We start from the raw sequence: 23,471 nt of genomic DNA on the forward strand, positions 1-23,471 counted from the left end.
TGTTGTGGTTTCCAAGGGACAAGACAGGGAGGCAGGGCAAGCGGGTTTAGGACTGGCTAGGCTACACAATTCTGGTAGATTCGGGCACCCAGGGGCTGCCACCACCTGTTGGGTGCCTGGGTGCCTGGGGCGACTGGGAGCCCAGGTAGGAGCTGAGAGCCAGAGAGCATATAAAGGAGTGGGGTGGGGGTGGAGGCGGAGGCTCTGGGTGGGTTGGTTTGTATACAAAAGGCATTGTCAGAGGTGGGTCCTTTTACTCTCTCTAGAACTGGTTAACCCTGGAAGAGGCCGTGCCTCCAGGCTCGGCAAGGCCCCAAGATGTCAGAGCATCAGAATATGGAAAGTTACAGGCATATGGATTCAACCTGGATGAGAGCTGATCCAGTCCAGAAACGTTAGCTGGGAAGATGAAGATGAGGACAGAGGGCGAGGGAGGTCAGGTCACCGCCTGGGGTCTGCTGGCAGGTCAACCTGCCCAGAGCTGGATGTGCAGACACCCAGGGTGGGAAGGACCCGTCCTGGGACAGTGGACCCCACACCGACCTGCAGGCAGGGCCTTCCACCATCCCCGCCTGGCCCGCGGTCCGGCACGGGAGGGTTCTGGATTCCCGACTCAGCGCTGGTGCCCATATTTAAAAGGCAAATGCAATTTTTCTTCTGCTCCATCCTAATAGCCAAAATGTTTAACTTTCAAACATTTGTTTTTCCTGGGAAATGTTTTAAAAACAGGAACATTCAGTCCTAATCATCTTTAAATGCCTGGGCCAACTACCACTGCAGAGTGACTTCGGGCTCAAAGGGACAACCAAAACGTCTCTGCAACCCTCCTTCCGAAAAGAAGGCCAGATGCCGCCAGAAAGATTTCACAGGAACCTCCCAGAAAGCCACAGCCTGGAAGGACACGCATGCACAAAGGTGTTCGGGAAAGACCTGGGGCCTCAGGTAGGGGCCAGGCTGGTCACGTTCAGCGCTTGGGGTTATGGCGCCCCCTCTGGGCCAGGCCCTGTTGGTGCTCTGACCTCGTCTTGCACAACACGCCCATCCCTGCCCTGCCCTGCCCTGTCCATGCTGCCTCAGCCGCTGGAGGCCTCCTGTCTTTTTCTCCTGCTCTTCCATCCACCTGGGACTCCTCCCTGCCCTTCTTTCTAAGGCCACTCCAGTTCCACTCGCCCTACACAGTCAGCCCAAGGGCCACCTCCTCCAAGATGCCCACTACAAACACTATCCCTCACCCAACCAGATCAGGGCTCCCAGCCTGCCCAGCCAGTGCTCTTGCTTCCCCCACCGGCCTGGGCACCCTCCTAGGACCTGCCCGATTCCTCTTTCATGCCCAGCCCTGGGGCATCACACACATTCACTGAATCCATGAGGTATTATCACCCAGCGGGACAGATGATGAGGGTCAGAGGGGTCAATGACCCACTGAAGGTCACCCACCCAGTTCTCGCAGGATGTTCTGGAAGGTGAAGCTAATTGTCATGAATGGGACCGATGACCATTAAGACGCGACCAGCCCGTCAGGTGGCGGCCTCCAGAAGCTGTGCGTCGTGTTACTCCGTGTTCCACGAGGAGCAGATGCACAGGTCTTGACCTTCTGAGAGCCCTTTCAGCTCTCTGAGACCTTCCAGGCATGTGTGTGAGTAATGCTGGGGTGGGAGCGCCCCACCGGCAGTGTCATAGGGTAAGACAGTGGGGCCAAAAGGGCACTTTCACTGAAATGGCATCTGAAAGCCCACGTCCCTCTATTTGTTGCTGACATCCCAGGACATCGACAGTAAAGCAATCAAAAAGGCATGACCCTCCAAGGACAAAGCTTTGGGAGCTGGAGGGACGGATGAGTGGACTGTCTGCACTGAGCAGAAAAAACTGAAACCAAAGCCTTGGGAGAGGGTTGGGGGAGGAGAAGGGAAGGGTTGCGGAGGGGCTGTCACAGGAAGCCAAAACAGCTGTGTCCAGAGGCCCCAGGGGGCTCAGACCCAGGTGTGTGGTTGACTTAGAACCTGTAGGAGCGGGTGGGTCTGGACCCTTTCCCCATCACACCCACTCAGGGAACCAGGCCCTTTCCCGCTAGTCTCCACAGAAGAAGGGGGTTTCATTTTAAGGGAAAATATCAGCTCCGAAGAACCCTATTTAGGGACCATCAGGCCGGGGGGAGGATGGGCGGCAAGGTGGGGGCTGAACCAGAGGAAGATACAGTGAAAGCATAAACATGGTGACTTTGGAGACCCCAGGTCCCTTCCTCACTCAGCTTGCAAATCCTGGGAGCCAGGCTTGCAAACGGGGAACCCCTCTCTGGGGGGAAAGACAGGGCCAGGAGGGAAACCTACAGACACAGATATAGGGGGTTCTGCCAAGGAGATGGCCAGGTCCCCCTCATGGCAAGCTGCCCCCCCACACATACACATGCACAAACACATAGGATCCTCGGAGCTGGGAGGGAAACCTCCAGGCTGATCATGGACTCAGAGACCAAAACAAGCAGAAGAAAGGAAATTGGAGAAAATGGGACTGATGCAGGAGAAATAACTTAATACATAATTAACACCCTCAGTGAGATAATAGAAGAGATTGCACCCATGAAATTCTAGCAGGGTGCTCTTCACAAAAGAAATACAATCATAGCAGCATTTTTAAAATTTGGTTAAAGAGTGGGAAGATAAAGTTAAGAAAATCTCTCAGAGACTGAAACAAAAAGACAATGACATGAGTGTCAGGCGAGAAAAGATACAAAAATCAGTTGTATGGGTTGTAGAAGGAGATGTCACAGATAAAAGAGAAGAGGGAAACTTTAAAAAATATAAGAATATGAGAAAATGTTCCAGGATTAAAAAGCAAAGTTTGCACCATTAAAAAGGTTGCCCAAGTGCCCAGAAAGATGAATGAAAAAAGACTCACACCCAAGGCACACTGCCCAGAAACAAGAGAGCTCAGACACTAAGGGTGAGGTATGCAAACAGGAGTGGGGTTCTCCCTGGCTACACCCAAAGCAATGAGAACATTTTTGGAGCAGTGCCTTCCAAATCCTGAGGGAAAATGGGGTGCGGCCCTGGAATTCTATAGCTAGGCAAATGATCACTCAAGATTGAGGACAGAGTAAGGACGTTTTCTGACATGCAACTTTGCCTACTTTGCCTACCTTATTTACTGCACTCTTTCTCAGAAGACTACTGGAGGGTGTGTTCCACCAAAATGAGGGAGTAAACACAAAAACAAGGAAGCCACGGGATGCAAGAACCTGGGGCTCCAGGATGGAAGACAGGCAGGGACTCCAGGATGATGGCTGTATGCAGGATCAACAGTCCAGACCACCTGGGGTCAGAGGCTCAAGGGAAAATGAGAAAAAGGAACCAGAATATGGCTTAGCACAGCTCATCACACTGTGGTGGGGCAGCGGGGCGGGGCGGGGGGGTGCGTGCCTGGGTGGTTCAATGGTTAAGCAGCTGCCTTCAGCTCAGGTCATAATCTCAGGGTCTTGGGATCAAGCTCACATCAGCCTCTCTGCTCAGCAGAAAGCCTGCTTCTCCCTCTCCCTCTGCCCCTCCCCTCCACTCATATTCTCTCTCTAATAAATAAATAAATTCCTTAAAAAAATAAAACACAAAAACCTCTGCAGGACACAGAAATGAACTATGATGGGTACACAGAAAACAAGCAAACACACAAAAAAATTGACTACTTTAGGAAACACCACAAGTTGCGCAACAAATATTTAACCTAAAACTCTCTTAGAACAATATTAAAAAGACAGGAGAAGAGATATGCGTAGATGGGTGGAGAGTCTGTGTCTCTAAATCTACATTTTTTTAAAGATTTTTATTTATTTGACAGGCAGAGATCAAAAGTAGGCAGAGAGGCAGGCAGAGAGAGAGGGGGAAGCAGGCTCCCCACCGAGCAGAGAGCCCAATTTGGGGTTCGATCCCAGGACCCTGGGATCATGACCTGAGCCGAAGGCAGAGGCTTTAACCCACTGAGCCACCCAGGCGCCCCTCTAAATCTACATTTTTTAATTGTAAGAAATTAGGAATAACATCTAAAATTGGAAAATAAAAGATAGTCATATAAAGTTGTTACTTAGAGACACCCTGGTAACAAAAGCTACCAGGATTATCTGGGGAATGGGAATCGGGACTGAGGAGGGGGCTGGGGAGAGGACTGCTGGTTTCATCATAAGCCTCTTATCACCTTATGACTATGTATACATATTACTTTAATGCAAATAAAACTTAAATAAGAAGGCAACAGGAGGCCAGGGGCTCCTTGCCCACTTCTTAATTCTCTCCAGGGGTAACCTGACCTCTCACTTGCTCTGCCTGTTGTTCAAAACCTAGATCCAAATCAAACCAAGGCACACCTAAGACCAAATGAAAGACAAAAAAGGCAGAAAACTTTAACTGGTTGGTACCAGTTAAAGTAAAATGCTCTGATATTCTGAGCATTTACGTGCTGGGATTACTCGGGCATCCAGGTTCAAATCTGGCCAAGCAGGTCTTCACCTAGGCTGGTCAGGTAGACATTAATGATATCACAGGTGTCCCCTGCTGAGACCCTGAGACAGGCTCCCTTGTGCCCTATTTCTAACTCTCAAAATAACAGTCTTGCAAAATGGGCAGCATGTTTGAAAGATATAGATAAACACTGGGGCTCAGTGAGGTTATATAACTACACAACTGATAAGCAGGGAAGTGGGAATCTGAACTCAGACCTCTCTGAGCTGAAGCCCATGACTTCCCCCTCTCTGTCACAACCAACACTTACGACATGTGTCAGAGGTTTTTCTACTAAATATTCCTCCAAAAATAAAAAACTGTTGCCATATATTTATGTCCTTTCCAGATCTCTCCTGTTATGAGGAGTTCCAAATGATTTTATTTTATTTTTTTTTTCACCTTTTCTATTTTTTTTTTATTATAAACATATATTTTTATCCCCAGGGGAAAATGATTTTATTTTAAATGACATAATACTTTTGAGAAGATCTTGTGGTGCTTATAAACAGCTTTTGAAGACCATTTGAAAAACAGTATAGATCTTGAACAAATTGAATGAATTCAGCAAAGGAGCAGGATACAAAAACAATATGCAAAACACTCAGTTGTGTTTCCATACACTAAAATCAATCTAAAAATAATGCCATTTGCAATAGCATCAAAAAGAATAGACTACTTGGGAATAAGTTTAACCAAAGAGGCAAAAAGTCTGTATGTTGAAAACTTCGAAACATTTGCTGAAAGAGATTAAAGAAGACACTGATAAATGAAGAGACATCCCATGTTCATGGATTAGAAGGGCTCATATTTTTAAGATATCAATACTACCCAAAGCAATCTCCAGATGCAATGCAATCCCTAACAAAATCCCAATGATGTTTCTTGCAGAAATAGAAAACCCATGCCAAAATTCATATGGAATCTAAAGGGGCACCAAATAGCCAAAATAATCTTGAAAAAGAAACACAAAGTTGGAGGTCAAACACTTTCTGATTTCAAGACTAACAAAAAAGCTGTGGTAATTAACCAGTATGGTACTGGCCTAGATACAGATGCTGATCAATGGAAGGGAAGAGAGAGCCCCAAAATAAATCTTCACATTTATGGCCAAAGAGAGGGAGAAGAGGGGGAGGGGCAGAGGGAGAGGGATAAAAAAAACCTTAAAGCAGGCTCCACACCCAGCATGGAGCCTGACATAGGGCTTGATCTCACAACCCTGAGATCATGACCTGAGCCAAAATTATATGATCGAATGATTTTTAACAAAGGTGCCAAGACCATTCAATGGGGGAAAGGATAATATTCTTAACATGCAGATCTGGGAAAACTGACTATCTGCATGCAGAAGAATGAAGTTGAACACTTACCATACACCACATACAAAAATTAACTCAAAATTTTTTTTGAGCAAAGACCTAAAAGTAAGAGCTAAAACTACAAAATTCTTAAAAGAAAACATAGGGGCAAAGCTTCACGACATTAGATTTGGCAATTAATTTCTCGAATATAATACCAAAAGTGCAGGCAACAAGAGAAAAAAATACTTCTAAATTAAAATCTTCTGTGTATCAAAGGACACATCAATGGAGTAAAAAGGCAACCCATAAAAAGAGGGGAAATATTTGCAAATTAAATTTCTGATATGGGGTTAATACCAGAACATATTTTAAAAACTCTGCAATTCAACAAGGAAAATGTAGATGAAGGACTTAAATAAACACTTCTCCAAGGAAGATATACAAATAGCCAATAAGCACATAAGATATTCAAACATCACTCATCATCACAGAAATGCAAATCAAAACACGGCCAGATACCATCTCACACCCATTAAAATGGCTGTTATCAAAAACCCAAAAAACAACGAGTGTTGGCAAGGATGTGGAGAAATGTGAATCCTTGTGTGCTGTTGGTAGAAATGTCAAATGAAATAGCCGCTATGGAAAAACTCCTTGAAAAATTAAACATAAAACCGGCATACAATCCAGCAGTTCCACTTCTGGGTATATGCCCCAAAGAACTGAAAGCAAGGTCTCCAAGAGAAATTTGTCCACCCATGTTCACAGCAGCATTATTCACAACAGCTAAAAGATGGAAGCATCTCAAGCATCCAGCAACAGAAGACCAGATAAACACAATGCGGTACATCTATACGATGGAATATTACTCAGCCTTAAAAAAGGACATTCGTTCTCAAACATGTGTGCACCGTGAAGATACACTCAGTGAAATAAACCAGTCACTAAAGAACAAATACTATACGATTCTACTTCCATGAGGTCCTTAGAGTAATTGAATTCATAGAGACAGGAAGTAAGATGATGGTTGCCTACAGGTGGGGGGAGAGGATATAGGGATGTATGGTTTAATAGGTATGGAGCTTTGGTTTTACAAGATGAAAAAGTTCTGGAGACGGGGGGTGGTGATGGTTGCACTACACTGTGAATGTGCTTGATGCCACTGAAATGTACATTTTACAAGAAGTTAAAATGATAAATGTCATGTATATTTTACCACAATTTAAATTTTTTAAAAATCTCAGAAAAAGAAAACTAAGGACCTGACTCCCAGACGACTAGAATTGTGAGCTCGTGGAACCATAGGTTCCTGGGACCTTAGAATCCTAGAAATGCTCTTTTAAAATCTTAGAACCCTGGAGACCAATCTTCCTAATCGTGGAGGCAAATGATTTTAGAACTTCACAGGTCATCATGGTTTTGAGGTGGAAAGACACTAAGTGGCCATCTAGAGCCTCGGCTCCTTGACCAACTCCCATTCCCCACCCCCACATCAAAAGGTCCCAGCTGAGAAGCTTCAGACAGGAAGCCCACACCTGTTCCTACCTCCCCAGAAAACTCCCAGCATGGATTTCTCCTGGGGTTTGACAGCCCTGGATAAAAGGCAGGGTTACAGGGTCAGATACCTAGCCCTTGTGTTACTGAATATTGTTCCAAAAGGTTTCACAGGTGTCTTCTGGCTACAAACAACTCTTTTAAAGAGGAGAAAATATAGCCCAAAGTGATGTTTTTTGGAGTAGCCACTGAAATAAGTATTCAAAAATGATTAAGACCAAGGCTTCCTATTTTTAAAATGTTTCTTTGTAAAGCCCACCATTTCAAAGCTAAAAAGACATTTTAGATGTTAGGATCCACTGAAGTAAAATCATCTTGCACCCCTGTGTAACCATCCCTTTATTCCACAGTCCTTTTCCTTGCCTCTAATAAGTGCTGAGAACTGGGAACAGAGAGGTCCCGACACAGCCCCTTCTCCTGCCCTCTAGTGTGTGATAGACACAAGCCAGCAGTTTGGGATCTGTAGTGGGGGTGCACAATGTCCTACGGAAGATACAACACTAGCTTCCCTTTCCCTGACCAGGATTAAGGGAGGACTCTGAAACGGTGGATGAGAGATACAATCATAGAACTAGGTATCAGGGATGAGTAGAACTCCCAGGCAGACAAGGTAAGTCCATCCTCCTAGCACGCACCCCGTGCAAGCAAAGGCTCGGAGGTGGAAAAATTCACCTGCTAGGTATTTGGGAATTGCTTAGAAGCCCAGGGCCGAGGAAGGAGGGTGGAAGCAGGCCTGGGAGGGACAGTTGGGATCACACCCAGGGGGCCCCAGCTATCAGGCAAAGGTCTGGACTTCACCCCGAACACAGCAAGGAAAGAATGAAGAGTGCTAAGGTGGGGAGGGGCCACAGTTGGATCAATGAACGAAAAATTCTTTAGAATTCCAATACGACAATGGTAGTCTGGAAAGTGACTATTTTGAGAGGTTGGGACATTACCCAAGAAAGCCCCGCTCTGTCAGCTCAATGCTTCCCCTTCAGTGTTGTAGTTGTCAAACCAGCCCAGAATTAGCTCCAAACGGCCTTCGGTGAGTCTCAGATCTTCATTTGCATCGTGTACACTCGGAAAGGTGTGAAATACATCCTCTTCTTAAGAGAAATCAAAAAAGCAAACCTATACACTTAAAAAAAAAAAAAGGAAGACATCTTCGGATGATATTAATAATAATAATTAAAGCTGCCATCAGCTTGGCATCCACTTTGTGCTGGGCACTTTAGATGCATTCATAAAACAGCCACAACAGAAATAGTAGCTGAATTTATTATATTTGTATCCCGTGCCTGGCCCCATGCTGAGCCCAGATCTCCCCCTGCCTCATTGAGCTCTGTCAATATTGGATCTCTTTTACAGATGAGAAAACCGAGGCCAGTCTCTCCAGACCCACATGCTTAGTTAAGTAGGATCCCAACAGCAATGTCTTATGCAGTCCCTCACGATAGTTCCACAAAGAAAGTGTATTACTCCACTTGGTACCCCACTTGTAGATGATAACACTGAGGCATAAGAGTAATGATTATCTCAAGGCCGCCCAGCAGCCTTGGCATGTGGACAGGCAGGGCTGGGAAGGGGGTCCACCTGCTGCTCCAAAGGCGGCTTCCTTCCCACTGGCTCCTCTCTCATGTAAGAAATTTGATTTAATTTATAAGTAATAAGCAAAGAAGAGTGCCTCCTGGGGGCTGGCGCTGTCCGTGGTGCTGAAGCTCAGGCATGCACGAAACCAACAGCATCCCTACCTCAGAGAAGGAGACCTTTGTGGGATATTGGCAATAAAGGAATAAACAATTACATACCAGGTCAGATGGGGATAATGGATATGGAACAAATAAAGCCGGTGAGCCCGACAGGAAGCTTCAGGGTGGGACAGCTGACCAATCCAGAGAACGTCTCTCTGAGACGGTGACATCTGAAAGCCAGGAACTAGGTAACCTCCAGGAAACCACATCCCTGCACTGGGTCTCAGTCTTCTCATCTGTAAAGTGGGGACAACGTTACAAAGAACCCAGGCTTCTTGTTGCGAGGGAGAAATAAGGAAACAACATGAAAGCACCTTTAAACTGGAAAGTGCTTTTTAACTGTAAATGACCATCCAGAGGAAGTCATTATTGTTGTTAAGCCCCGACACTTGGAAATGAGGCTTTGTAGCAAGACGTGTTTTTTTGAAAATGAAATGTAGGGTGTTGGACAAATTCTCCCATCTTGTCAGCATCTTACCCATCACTTTGTTTGGTTGGCCCTGTACTCCTGGTCATAAATTTGCTATTCACAAAGGCCAGGATTTTCTGGATACACAGGGGAAGTTTCCACATTTTAAAAAAATCTTCTTAGGTATTAAAAAATAATAAAAATTTAAGAAAGAGCATAGACCTTGGATTATAATCCTGATTCCACTTTTATTTACTGTACGATCTTGGGCAAGCTTTTCACCAGACTGAGCTTGGCTTCTTCATCTGCAGAGACATTAACGGCAGACATCTCAAGGGATTATCTAGCTGTGTCATCCCATATAAGAGTGATTAACCCCCTGTAGCTCTTTAATTTCAAAATTAATTACAGTGAAATAAAACACAAAAGTCAGCTTCTTGGTCACACTGACCACATTTTAAGTGCTCGATACCCACATGAGGCAGGTGGCTACTGGTCTGGACAGCACTGGTCTAGGGCTTCTACTAGCCACCTGGGAGCTTGTAAGAAATGTAAAATCTCCAGCCCATCCCAGACCTGCCAAACTAGGATCCAGATTTTAACAAGACTCCCCCTCCAGGGGCTTCTCATGCACCTGAGGTCTGAGAAGGGCCAGCTGTGAGGATGATGCAAGAGACCAGGAGGGAAGACAACCCACTAAGCAGAGGCAGCTCGGTAAAACAGCAGCAGTGGGACAGAGCGGTATCCACACCCTCTTTAAGTGGTGACCACAATCTCCAAAGCAAACCAGACACAGAGCTTCTGATAAAGTCTGTGCCGAGTCCAGGTGCAGGAGGCAGGCGGGGGAAGATGTGGACAGGGAAATGGTGGGATCTTCCAGACATTTCAGAAGTTTGTGTGCACACGGGGACAGAATATTTCATTGCTGTGCTAGCCAGGATGTTCTGGCTGTTGACTATTCCTGTTTTGGAATGAAGTCCAGTGTGGAAATGACATTTAAAAAAAAAACCCACAGGCTTATTTCACATCCGAACACATCTCTCCACGTTGGTAGAAAAAAAAAAAGAAGAAGAAGAAGAAAAAGCACACCAGCAAGAAAATCTTGCTTTCCCAGCTCTTGAAGGATCAAGCCAGTATTTCTCTACCAACCAACCATTTCCTCCAATGGTTCCACAGCCTCGAATAAGCACTAACAAGAGAAGATGCCCTACAGGGTGAAGAGGATGGTCATGGAGGGAAGCCCAGCAAAGGCTCTGAGCCCATGACATCCCTCCTCTACAAAACCACCAGCCTGGGGTCATCCACTGTACAGATGGGGACTTGAGACCCAGGAAAGGTAAGTCACCTGCCCATGGTCTCACACCTGGGAGGCAGGTGAGCTCTGAGTTAAACCTAGATGGGTCTAACTTGGTCACAGGCAACCATTTCACCTTGTCTCCATCATGCCATGGTGTTTCCTTATGTATATGTCTCTTTAGTAAAAGTCTTATTTGTTTTGCTACCCACTATACCCTCAGCACCTAGCACAGGGCTAGGACAAGACAGGTCCTCGATAAATGTTTGCAGAGTGAGTGAATGATTGCAAACCAATGGCAAGGCAGAGCTCCAGCTTCAGACCCTTGGTTAGCCTGCCCCTTCGAGCTAGAAGACCTGAACCACCCTTCACTTCACCAAACATTGCCCAAATGTCAAGGTCTCCCTCAAGAGCCACTTCTACATGAAGCCACCTGACCTTCCTTACTTGGTTCCCATTACCCCATCTAGCCTCTGGTTCCCCCACTCACTCGCTCAAGCCCTCCATGGCAATCCAACTGGGTGCCTGTCCGGGGGTCCTCAAAGGTGTCACCAGCACCGCTGACTCAGAGCTGTTGCCTCTGCCCAGCATGTCCTCCCTAACTGGCTCCCCCCAATTCAGGTCTTTGCTCAAATGTGACTTCATCAGAAGGTCCTGTCTTGACCCCTTATCCTGATTGTCCAACACCGAAAGTTCTCTTTGTCCTTGGACCGTCTTCTGTTTAAGCACTACTGTATCCCCAGTGCCCAGAATCATGCCCAGCACCGTAACAAGTGCCCAGCAAACCTATGTTGAGTAAACAATGAAGTACAAACTGGAAACAATTATTATTAATAATCATGATGATGCCTACTTCAGGGCAGGCTTAAAACCAAATTCGAAGTGAGACACCAGGCAGCAAAGATATATAAGACGGCATCAAGTGGGTGGGGTGGGTGCGTTCCAGGGACCTTCGGGGAAGAATGGAGGTGTTGATTAATTTTAGACTGAGTTAACTCAGATGCATATTAAAAATTGATGAGTAACCACTAAACAAATTGAAAAAGAATGTAAAATTTCCAAACCAGTAGAGGGGAAAAGAAGAAACTTCAATCAATCCAAAGGGGGGTGAGCACACAGTGAATGCGAGAAATGGACAGGTTTAATATTGGGAAACGTCAAACGAATATTCCTTGTTATTGTCCAAATACAAAAATCTTTACCAAGATAGTCTTGCATAGCAATGACAGGGGCACAATCTGGTCTTCAAGACACTCACAGCCAAATGAGATAGATACCCAACACGACACACGGGATAGATCAGTCAGAGGGACTTACACATTTCCTCCCCCCAAATGCAAAATCCATTTGTCAAATGCATCTCCCTTTTCACTTTGGCCCCCAGGAAGCTCAGACTCTGATTTCCAGTTCACAGGGTCCAGGTAGCCCGGGGCCTTCCATCTTAATTTCTTTCTTTTCTTTTTTTAAATCTCGGCTTTTCATTTATCCTTTACATTCTACCATTTTATTATTCTTATTCTTTTTATAAAGCACCTCAAATGTTCCAGCATAAAATGGGATATAGATAAGCAAGGAAAAAATCCTCCAAAATAACAAAATAAAACAAAGGAAGAACTTTCAGAGAGCCCAGGCCTTTCAGAGATAGGCATCTGAACCTTGTGTAAACATAAATTTTGTTGTTTTTGTTTTTGTTTTTAAGTATTTTATTTATTTATTTGACAGAGATCACAAGTAGGCAGAGAGTCAGGCAGAGAGAGAGGGGGAAGCAGGCTCCCAGCTAAGCAGAGAGCCCAATGCAGGGCTCGATCCCAGGACCCTGGGATCATGACCTGAGCCAAAGGCAGAGACTTTAACCCACTGAGCCAATCAGATGCCCCTGTTGTTTTTGTTTTTAACTTAAGGCAGAAATTTTTAGGATGATAATCTTGCAAAACTTGTTTAAAACACTCACGCAAAAATACACATGCCAGTGGGTCTCATTCATCTCCAAAATCATTCTGTTGTAAATAAATAATTAGTACTTGGCGCCTGGATGGCTCAGCTGGTTGAGCGTCATGGCTCAAGTCATGATCTCAGGGTCGTGAGATAATATCAGCCCAGAGTCTGCTTGAGATTCTCTCTCTCCCTCTCCCTCCTCCTCTGCCCTTCCCTTGCTCTTTCCCTCTCTCTAAAATAAATAAATAAATAAAATCTTTTTTTAAAAAAGGGTAATCAGCACTTAAACACACCTTTCAAGAGGCGTACACATTAATATGAAGCTCCCGTAATTACAGCTCGCCAAAGTCATTGGACCACAACTTAGAATCTAGACTTTTTTTCCATCTTTATTAGAAAGTAATTTTCTCTCCTTTAGCCCCTAAAACACACTTTGGATGTGTGAAGAATTTGTTTATGAATGTAGAAATTTAATTTTTTAAGTGAACACCCAATCTCGGCAGTACCGCTCGCCCATTTGTCACTTACACCTAGGCGAGCACCTGCCTATCTCGTTGGCCCCTGTGCTACCTGCAACCAAAATCCTTGAATGCCGACCAGCTCCTGAGCAGAAAGTTGCCAGTCATGACATGGGGACCGAAGTCCAAGAAAATTTTTGTATTAAATACTCCATCTCAAGTCTTTGCGAGAATTGCACGTTTCTGGAAAGGTCTGAATCAGGCCATGATGTCCAACTAAGGAGCCAATGAACCAGGATCCACTTTAGATCCTACTGGACATACTCAGTGAGGACCATGCGATCTCCGGCACTCTCCACACATACCTCCCAGCAGCAAATGCTGTTGCTGTCGCCTCCAAATTGCAGCCAAAGCCTGCCCCGAGCTCTGTGTCCGTGGCCGCCCCCAGGGCCAGTCCCAGCTCCCTGCACCTGTGCAGCCTCTCCCAGTGCCCAGAGTCCTCCCTGCCTGCCACAGCCCAGCTCCACCCAGCAGCCAAAGGAGACTTTCAAAACACTGAGTCAGACTGTATCCCTCTCCCGCCTCAGCGGGAGATGTCAGATAAACCCCTGCCCCAGTCACTATCACCTCCCCCGTTTGTTCACCTGATTTACTGATCTAATCACCAAAATGATCCTCTGTACTTAATCTTTATAACCTGCCCTGCATCCGTCCCCAGGCCCCTCGGGCAGGGACTGCACCTGTTGTGGTCATCCCTGAGCCTGCAACACCGAACCGGAGAACGTAGGGGGCTCCTAAGACATGGATGGACTGGGGTGAGTGTGGAGCCCTCCCCGTCCTCCCACGGTCACAGCCCAGCAGGAGAGGCAGACCCTCACCCACCCACCCAGAGTCGAGAGGCCAGGAAGAATGGGGACCTGGGGCACCAGAAGGGTCTTAGGTAACGCACGGTGCACACTTCACGCTTTCTGGCATTTGGACACTCAGTGGGGTGAAAGTGAGGTCTGCTGGCGGGTGAGGGGCTGAGCCAGAAGTGGGGCCCAGGAAACCTGACTTCGGTGCTCCGTGCCCTGCTCTAGCAAAGAGGCTGCGGTCCTGACCACGGATCGGGGTGAGGCCTGTCCCTGCAGAGCCTGAGCCGCTTATAGCCTTGGGGAGGTCAGCCATGGCCAGGAGCCCCCCTCTGCCCCGACCCCGGGCTGCCCCACAGTGGGAAGACTCTGTGGCATGGTGAGCACGCTGGTGATGCCTGGGGGAAGCCAGCTACTGTCCTGTTCTGCACCAGTGGGGCCAGCCAGGTACTGTCTCTGCACCTGGTACCGAAAATGGGGGATGCCCCCCACGCCACGCCACGCCACGCCACGGCAGCGGTCGGGAGGCATGTCACGTGGCAAGTACAGAGCACGAAGCGGTGTACGTAGGGGTGAGGTCACAGTCAAGTGTGATGAGACAAGGAGGGAACCAGGGGGGTCAGAAAGTTACAGCAAAAGGAATAAGACAAAAGCGGGGCCTCGCACATGCTGCTGGGGACAGAGCAGAAGGTGACAGAGAGGGGAGGGTGGCCGTCCCACAGGAAGGGTGGACCGGAGAGCAGGGACAGCCAGAACTGAAGCTGCCACGGGAAGAGAAGTGGCTGAGGGGGTGGTCACCTCTGGCCACAGTGAAGACAGTCATTCCCCACAAATTCTAACAGTCCCTGTGCCTACAGCTCCTGAGTTGGGGGGGCCAGCGCCCTGCCCCTCTCCAGGGTCCCGCACCGCCCCCCGCCAAGCCCACTCCATTGGCTCCTGGACTGCATCACAGAGAGGCCGAAGGACTATGGGCGGCCCCGTTTCTGCAGCCCTCGGGCCTCAGTGCGGTAGCAGAGGCAGCAAGAACCAGACTCCACCTCGGAGCGATTTCTCCGTTTCCCTTCCCCTCCCTCCCCTCCCTCCCTTCCCTCCCCGATTTTAATTAAGGGTTCACTTGCAGAAGACCCAGCTCTATTTAACTAAATCCTCGGACCCCTTTTATATTGTCTTATACATCGCTTCATGCTAGGGCACCAGTAAAAAGTTAATTATAACTTCCAAATACTCCATTACCAGGCCCTCATCTTCCTCCCCTGCCTGATTCCGAGGAGGGTAAAGCTCCACTTAATTAAGTGGCGTGCCGCGCGCTTCACAGCCTTGCCATGCGTTATTCAACAAACACCCTCCCACCGAGTACCCTCAGGGCCACACAGGGCCCTGCGGTCCGCACAGGCCACCATCTCCACCCTCCAGGGGCTCACAGGATCCTACAAGAGGAAGGCGAGCCTGGCAGGGTGCCCATCGCCGCTCAGCAAGTGACAGACACAGGTGGAGGGGACAAGCAGCAGCAGCAGAGTCGGAATAACGATGACAGCTGACGCCAGCCTCTGAGGGGAGGGAGAGGGCAGAGGAGCTGTGGATGGGGGCCGATGGCAACGGGTCACAGGTCTGGGACAGAATGAGCCTGAAATCCCGGTGACCAGCCAGGAGAGGTATCTTGGGAAGACTGAACAATACGTCAGCTGATCTCAAAGAGAAAGCTGACCGCAGAGAGAGGGGGAGGTGTCTGCGTGTCTGGGTTGGAGCAAGTGCTGGGGGCCCTTGATGGTCACCTGGAAAGACCGAGGTTGACCCCCCAGGGGGAGCCCCCTTCAACAGGCCGGAACAAAACAAGGAACACAGGGGATGGACGTGGACCAGCGCCGAGAGGACGGTGGTGTGGGAACCACGGAAGGCTAACCCGAGTTGGACGGGGCAACGTCTAGCCCCACCGAGAAGCAAGGAGAGGAGAGACGAGGTGAGGACAAGCCACCAGTGGCCTCCGGGCTGTCACTCTCAGGGCCCATGCAGGGTCTGAGGCCATGGGAGCTGGGGCGAGGTGGCGGGGGTACAGAGGCTGCAGATCTCTCCTGGTGGGGGCTTGAGGAGGCCAGCCCGGCACCCACTGGTCACAGACAGCAAACCTGGTGGCGCTCTGCAAATCAGCTCATACACTCACAGTTCTCGATGGCATGGCCGGCACTCAGAGCCCACAGCCTGGTGTCCTCGCCTGGGGTCAGATGTGCGTGGCGTCGACCCCTTGGGCCAGCCGGTGTCCTGGGAGGTGGGTGCTTCTGGGGCTCAGCCTCTCCTCCTGCCCCTCAGCAGCCCCGGCCTCCAAGGGGGACCCCACACGCCCACCTGGAACACCTGACACCCCCTTGCTTGGGTCCAGATCCCTGCTGGCCTCAGCTCCTGGCCTCATCGTGGAGACCCCAACTCGGCCTCCAACCCTGGGTCTTCTCAGACCCACCCCAAGTTCCATGTTGCAGCAGCCTGCCCTCCTCAGAGCCCCCTCTTGCTGCTGCTGCCCCCCCCCCCACCACGACAACTGGCTGTGTATGCGGGCTGGGTACGCAGCGACCGGCTCACACTGCACCAGCACGCCACTCACTCCTGGCCGTCCTGAGCCCACAGCCTCTGTCCCAGACCTCCTGGGGTCGAGAGCTGGCTGCTGCTGGGAATGAGGTCCAGCCCTGCCCTCCAGGGGCTGACGGCCTAGGTGGGGTACAGGGCATGAAGACACAGATAATTCCCAGCCATGAGCTGAGGGCCACCCCTAGGGCCTGAATGGGGAGCCCTGAGTACACAGAGGGAAGGAGACCAGTGCCGCCCAACGGGGTGGGGCAGGACTCCGTGGGCTGGAGGAGGAGGCATGTTCCCCACTGGGAGGAGAGCATGAGCCAAGGCCCAGAGTGGAGAACAGGGACTGCAGTCAGCCAGTGTGGCTCGGGTGACATTGGGGTCATTAGCTGTGGAGGAGCAAGGAGCTTCTGGCACATTCTTTTCCATTTTCAGCAAGTTTTGTTGTCCCTTTTGCTCCCTATGGCTAAAAAGCTTGTCCCTAGCAATTTTTTAGCTGTCACTAGAACATTTATGAATCAAGCTGGCATTTCTATTTCATGAATATATTTGGGATATTAACGACCAACGGGAAAGACATTAACGGTGTTCTCAGGAGAACCGTCACTCCCCGAACCACGCCCCCTTCACCAAACTCAGACCCAGAAAGAACCCTGTAAAGGGGCAGAATGTGGTCACCACTCACGGCCAAGCCCAGAGCAATGCACCTGTCAGCAAATTAGAGTTGGCTCAAATTTAGCCACACACACCCAGCTGGTTGCCTAATCTTAACTTATAAAGAAGGCCTTTACTAATTTCTTAAATCTCCTCTTGTCTGTCTGGAGGTGGCCCCTGGAATATGATTTTAAATGCTTTCCATGACGTCCCTGAACAGGGAGGAAGCCGGCTGTGAATCTCAAATCCGTAACCTTCTTATCCGAGGAGAAAAGCCTGGGTGAGAGGCGGGCGGGGCTCTGCTGGCCTTGGGAAGGGCTCCAGGTGACCTCCTGAGCGGCTGCAGGACACCAGGACTGGCCTGAGGCCAGTGCTGCCCTCACCCCCACCCTGGGACATACTCTGCCCCACATACCAGAGAGGCCAAGATTTCTTTAAAAAAAATAAGATTTGGGGACACCCGGGTAGCTCAGTTGGTTAAACATCTGCCTTTGGTTCAGGTCGCAATCCCAGGATTGAGTCCCGAATCGGGCTCCCTGCTCGGTGGGAATTCTGCTTCTCCCTCTGCCTGCTGCTCCCCCTCTCAAGTAAATAAATTATATATTTTTTAAAAAATAAGATTTTACTGTTGTGTTTACATGATGCCACCAGAATAACCATGCTCCCTACAGAAAATTGAGGTGGAGGAGAGAGAAAACCATAAAGAAGAAAATCCCCCAAGATCCTCCCACTCAGACATCGGTTCTGGAACATTCCAGAGACTCTGCCCTCACGGGTCTCCTTGCTTCCACTCTAATTCCACAATCCAGGCCTTCAAACACTTTTTTAAAGATCACTCCAAGCCATGAGCTTCCCGCAAATCCCCACTGCACACAGAGTCAACCCCAAATCCCGGTCCCCGGCCCACAGGCCTATGCAAACACGAGCCCACCTCCCCAGAGGCACCATGTCCCCATCAACAGAATATGAGCGTGCCCTGCTCCTCCCACCCCACTGTCACCCCAGCGCCTGGGACACACGTGGCCGAGACAGACTCCTTCCAGTCTTTTCTCCAGGTGTGTGTGTGTGTGTGTGTCAACTGTGAACATAGCTGAGATCATACATCAAGATTTCTTGGAAATTCCACACCTTTTTGCACACAAACTGTTCTAGGCCTTCTCCCCGCTGCTCAGCCTCAGGACCTCATGATCAGATGTCCCCCCAAGTCCTGGGGGACCCAGCCATGACCCCTGACTCTACCCCAAGGCAAGGCCTGATCTGGCAAACGCCAGCTCCTGGAGGCAAGAGCATGATGTCCGCAGCTCTTCACAGTTTATAAAACTAAGTCAATTCATCCAGCCCAACGGAGCCTGCAAACAGCCCACCCCCAAAGAGGGAGGCGGGGCAAGGAGAGTCTGACCACCCATCTCTAAAATGAATCCACTGAGGCTCAGAGCGGTCACGTGGCTTCTGTAACTCGTGGGGCAGGAAGCAGACCCAGGACATTTGGTCCCAGATAGCAAAGTCCTCATGTTTACATGGGATCAGAGATTTCACTCTAAGAAGATCAAGAAAGGAGATACGGGTGAGGAAGAGCCCCGTTCCAGAGTCCAACGGCCTGGCCTAGAATCCTAGCTCTGCCCCTTCCTATCTGTGTGGCCTTGGGTGAGTCACTTTGCTTCTCTGGGCCTCAGTTTTTTCCTCTGCAAAATGGGGATGACGACAGCTCCCTCTTCATTCTGTTGTCGGGAGGATTCAGTGATTTGATCGCACACACCAAGGGCATAGAGGAGGGCCCGGCACATATCACCACTCATGAAACACTAGCTATCTACGGATGCGCCCGTGCCCGAAGGATGAAGCTACACGGGTCAACGAGTGCGCCACCCGCCTCTCAGCCATGACCGCCACCCCCCAGCGGACCTGAACTGTCAGCCCCCGGGGGATGAGTCTTGTACAACAAACAGGTTTCCAAAAAGCCCACTGCAAATGGACTCCTAGAAGCCACTTCCATTTAAACATTCATTCATGTGCAAATTCCTTGCCACTCGGTCAAGTAGGAAAGGGCTCCTCGTTCTTGGGCCTAAAGCCCCCCGACCCCACCGCACCCCACTTGAATGGCATCAGCAAACACTCCGAGACAGCCAAGGGGAGAAACCTGGGGGAAAGGAACCTTCCTAAAAGGAAGACGCCCTCTGTAAGTTCACACCCCCCGCCCAGCAACAACTCGGGCAAATAAGTCAAGGCAGCTCCATGTGCGAATTAGGAAGACCCCCAAATGCCCATGGTTGTTCTGACTTCTGCGAAGGGGCAGGTAGAACAACGTCGCTGAAATGCCCACCTCACCGTGCCGGCTCCCCGAGCCCCCAGCGATCCTGAGGCTCCAAGCCGTGGTCACCCAGCCCTCTCTTCCAGGATCCTCACCCCCAAAGTCCCAAAGCCCCTTACACGGGCCACAGCACACAGCCGCTCCTCTCCAGTGTCCGCCAGCACGTCTGGCCTCCCCTGTCCCCTCGGCCTGAAACAGCCCCCTTTCCCTGCACCAGCAGCACATGGCCCACCTGGTTGGGTTATTTGTCCACTCCCCAGGGATGGGGCCTCACCATGGGCCACGGCTCGTCGGAAACTGTCCCCACCCTGGAGAACCTCAGCGTGAGAACCTAGGCTGGCGTCCTCTGCTGTGCCATCAGGACACACACGGCACCGTCCCCAAGTTCACCCAGTTCCCAAAAGTCTCGTATGCCGGGACACACAGCTGTGTGTCTGCCCCCCGCATCGCCATTCCAGAGAGGCATTCGTTCATTCCCCCATTCATTCATTCATTCATTCGCACAAGTGGACAGAAACAATAAATTGACACATGGCGTCTGGCCTGCGGTGGGAGCCTGGCGTCTGCTTTGGACACACACCCTTGGCTCAGCCAAGAGCAGCCTCACAGCTGTGGAGACCCACAGCAAGGGGGACAAGAAGCCAGCAAGGACCCCCCTCCCAGGGGGCGGCCAGGGCCAGCAGGCAGCACGGGCCGGGTAGAAGCCAGTGGCCGGCCCACCCCGCGGGAGCTCTCTCCCGCCCTGGCCTCCCCACGGTGCAGCCCAAACAGGGCATTTGGACAGAACTTCCCATTCCAAAAATCAGTATTTAAAGCTCCAAGCCTGCCAAGTGGAGGGGAAGGCCTTGCTTGTAAATATTTGTCTCGACTGGTAGAGCCAGGCTTCTCGCTCCCTGCAGCCTCCTAGGGTCACTTCTGGCCCTCGGCTCTCGGAGCTCCCAGCCAACGGCCAATGGTGCAGAGGGAAAGCCCCAGGGGGTAGGACCCGCCAGCAGTCCAGGGAGCGGGGCTGGGCCGTCTCTGCACCCACACCTCCAAGCTAGGCCGCCCAAGGGCTCTCCATCTGTCCCCCAGGCCATGGCAGAGACAACCTCCTCTGAGGTTTCTCCGGATTCCAGGCAAGCAGCTTTTCCCAGGGGCGCTCCATATTTATGTCTTTTTTGTTTGGGAAGGAAGCAAAAAGCTGAAGACAAATCCCTGAGGGTATGCTTATAAATCCGCCCACCATCGCCCACCGTGGGGACAGCGCTCCAGCGCCCTCCCCACAGCTGTGCCCAGGAGGGGACGGCACGGGCGCCCCGGGGACAGCTGTCGCAAGGGCGGTGGGCGGTCCAGTCAGCTGAGTGCCATTCCCAGAGAGGCATTCATTCATTTCCCCATTCATTCATTCATTCATTCATGCACCGATTATTTACTAAACACCTACCTGTACCAGGCACCAGGGGCCGGACACGCCAGGGGGCATAAACATACCCGGGCAAAATCCCTTCGGGAGGGCGTCTCCCAGGCCAAAAGAATCACACACACAAGTCACAGCTGAGACAAGGGCTGGGGTAGGCGACGTGGAGGTGTGACAGACAGTGGAAGGTCAGGAAGGGCTTCCCCAGGGAGCAGAACAAGGCCACCTCCTGCCCAGCACCTACCAAGCCACTCGTTGAACTTCTTGACCTCGCTCGGGAGCCCCAGCTCCGTGAAGTCCCCGGCGTGGATGAGCACGTCGCCGTAGGGCATCTGGATGGGGTCGGTTCTCGAGTGGGTGTCCGACACACAGACGAAGCGGGTGTAGCCAGGTGGCTTGGGGGCATCGTGAGGCACAGGGTCCACCCTGGGGGAAGAGAAGACACCGCAGGTGGGGTGTGTCCAGCCCCAGGCTGAAGCTGCTGTTCAAGGCCCTGTCCACTGAGACCACACCCACCCCGAACACGGACAGTGTGCCTGGCCTTCCCAATGGGCCCTCGGGGGTTCGAGTCCTGACTCTCCTGCTCGCTAGCCCGGCAAAACTGTGTGTTCCCCCGGGCCTCAGTTCCCTTCTGTAACACGGGGGTCGAAGGCGGTAAGGAGTGGGGAGTACTGGTGGGCACGGCGTGATTATGACAGCTAACCCGCTGCTTGGCCAGCACTAACCCTCTCCCCCATCACCCCTGTGGGGCCTTTTTGATGTTTCTTCCCTGCTCACTCCCTTCCCATGAGATTTCACTACCACAGAAGCATGTATATGTGCTCCTGCTGTATCTGGGCTTTATAATAAGAAAAATAAGCTTCTTCTTCACCCCCTAAGAACCAGTTTCACCCCTCGGGCGCGCCATCAGCCACCCCAAGAATGCAAAGGCCACAGTCTCTGTTCCTGGAGAAAGAGTTGTCTCCCTCCAGGGCCCCTCGGAACACACGGCGTCCAGGGAGAGCCGGTGGGAAAGTGGGGATTTCACGGGAGCGTATGAAACCCAGACAGTTTTTCTAAACTCTGAGATGGTCCCATCATTTTTTTTTTAAGATTCTATTTATTTATTTGACACACAGAGAAAGAGATCACAAGTAGGCAGAGAGGCAGGCAGAGAGAGAGGGGGAAGCAGACTCTCTGCTGAGCAGACAGCCCGATATGGGGCTCAATCCCAGGACCCCGAGATCACGACCTGAGCTGAAGGCAGAGGTTTAACCCACTGAGCCACCCAGGCGCCCCATCATTTTTTTTTTTTTTTTTTTTTTAAACAAGGGCTTTCCAGCAGCGCCTGGGAGGCTCAGGTGGTTTAGTGTCTGACTTCAGCTCGGGTTGGGATCTTGGGGTCCTGGGATCGAGCCCTAGCAGGGAGTCTGCTTGCCCCTCTCCCTCCACCCCTCCCCCAGCTCGTGCTCTCTCTCTCTCTCCCTCCCTCTCTCTCTTCCAAATGAATAAATAAAATCTTTAAAAACAAAACAAAAACAAGAGCTTTCCAGAGGTGTGAAGGAAAAGGGTGCTGGAATTAGAAGACCAGGCTCCAAACGCCAGCTCGGCCCCTTATCACCAATGTGTGACCTTCAGCTTGGCCTTGCTTTGCTTGACCGTAAAATGGAGCTATGTCACTGAGCAAAAATTATCAGAAAATTAAAACAGCTGCAGGGATGTAACTTCCTGTTCTGGGAAGCCCGTCACAGTCCCCTGGTTCCGCAGACAACAACGGTGAGCGAGTGGCCCCCGGCGTCCCAGGGAATAAAGGCGGACTGCAGGACACAAACCAGCACTGTGCTCCCCGTTCAGTGCTCCCCCCACCTCGTTCAGCCTCCTCAGCTGAATGATTCTGCCAGGCTCAAAACTCTTAAAAACAACGCAATGACATTTCAATGAGCAGCTCTCTCCAAATGAGTATGCCGCTCGAGGAGTTGTGTTTAAATCTAATTATGCGGCAAACCAAAAGCGGTACCATATCAGTTACATAAATACTTTTAAAGACATCTTTCTAATTATCCTTTTTTTTTTTTTCAGACAATATACTTCGAAGAAATTTAATTAACACCTTACGAGAGACGTGGGTTCGGCATGCTAATGTGCGAGGGAGCATTAGCAGGCTCTACTTACCCCAGTCGGAGGCACTGAGCCAGCCTCTCTGCAGGGCATCACAGTGCCAGGGCGGGAGGGAGCCCCCTTGGTGCTTGAGGGGCATGGTCAAGCCGACTTAAAACCCAACAGGTCCGAGCAAGGTGTGACCAAGGAGAAGAGGAAGATTCCCTGAGTCCCAGTCTGATGGCAACCAGCAAGAAGGCACTGGGGACTCTTCCTCTTCCCTCTGCATCCAAATACCCATCCATCTATCCATCCATCCATCCATCTACCCGTCTGTCCGTCCATCCATCCATCCATCCATCCATCTACCTGTCTGTCCGTCCATCCATCCATCCATCCATCCATCCATCCATCTACCCGTCTGTCCGTCCATCCATCCATCCATCCATCCAT

At 50.3% G+C, this 23,471-nt stretch overlaps 1 protein-coding gene across 1 annotated transcript in view; it reads right to left on the minus strand.

The window, feature by feature from the left end:
* The window catches only part of LOC111157692 (metallophosphoesterase domain containing 1), a 62,043-nt gene that overhangs the window by 31,948 nt on the left and 6,624 nt on the right, over positions 1-23,471 (minus strand). Inside the window, exon 2 of the mRNA XM_022519320.1 lies at positions 21,187-21,368. Coding sequence (XP_022375028.1) covers positions 21,187-21,368 — 182 coding nt within the window. The remainder of the gene's footprint in view (positions 1-21,186; positions 21,369-23,471) is intronic.

Source organism: Enhydra lutris, unplaced genomic scaffold (assembly GCF_002288905.1).
Source record: "Enhydra lutris kenyoni isolate GAN:26980312 unplaced genomic scaffold, ASM228890v2 scaffoldscaffold55, whole genome shotgun sequence".
NCBI lineage: Eukaryota > Metazoa > Chordata > Mammalia > Carnivora > Mustelidae > Enhydra > Enhydra lutris.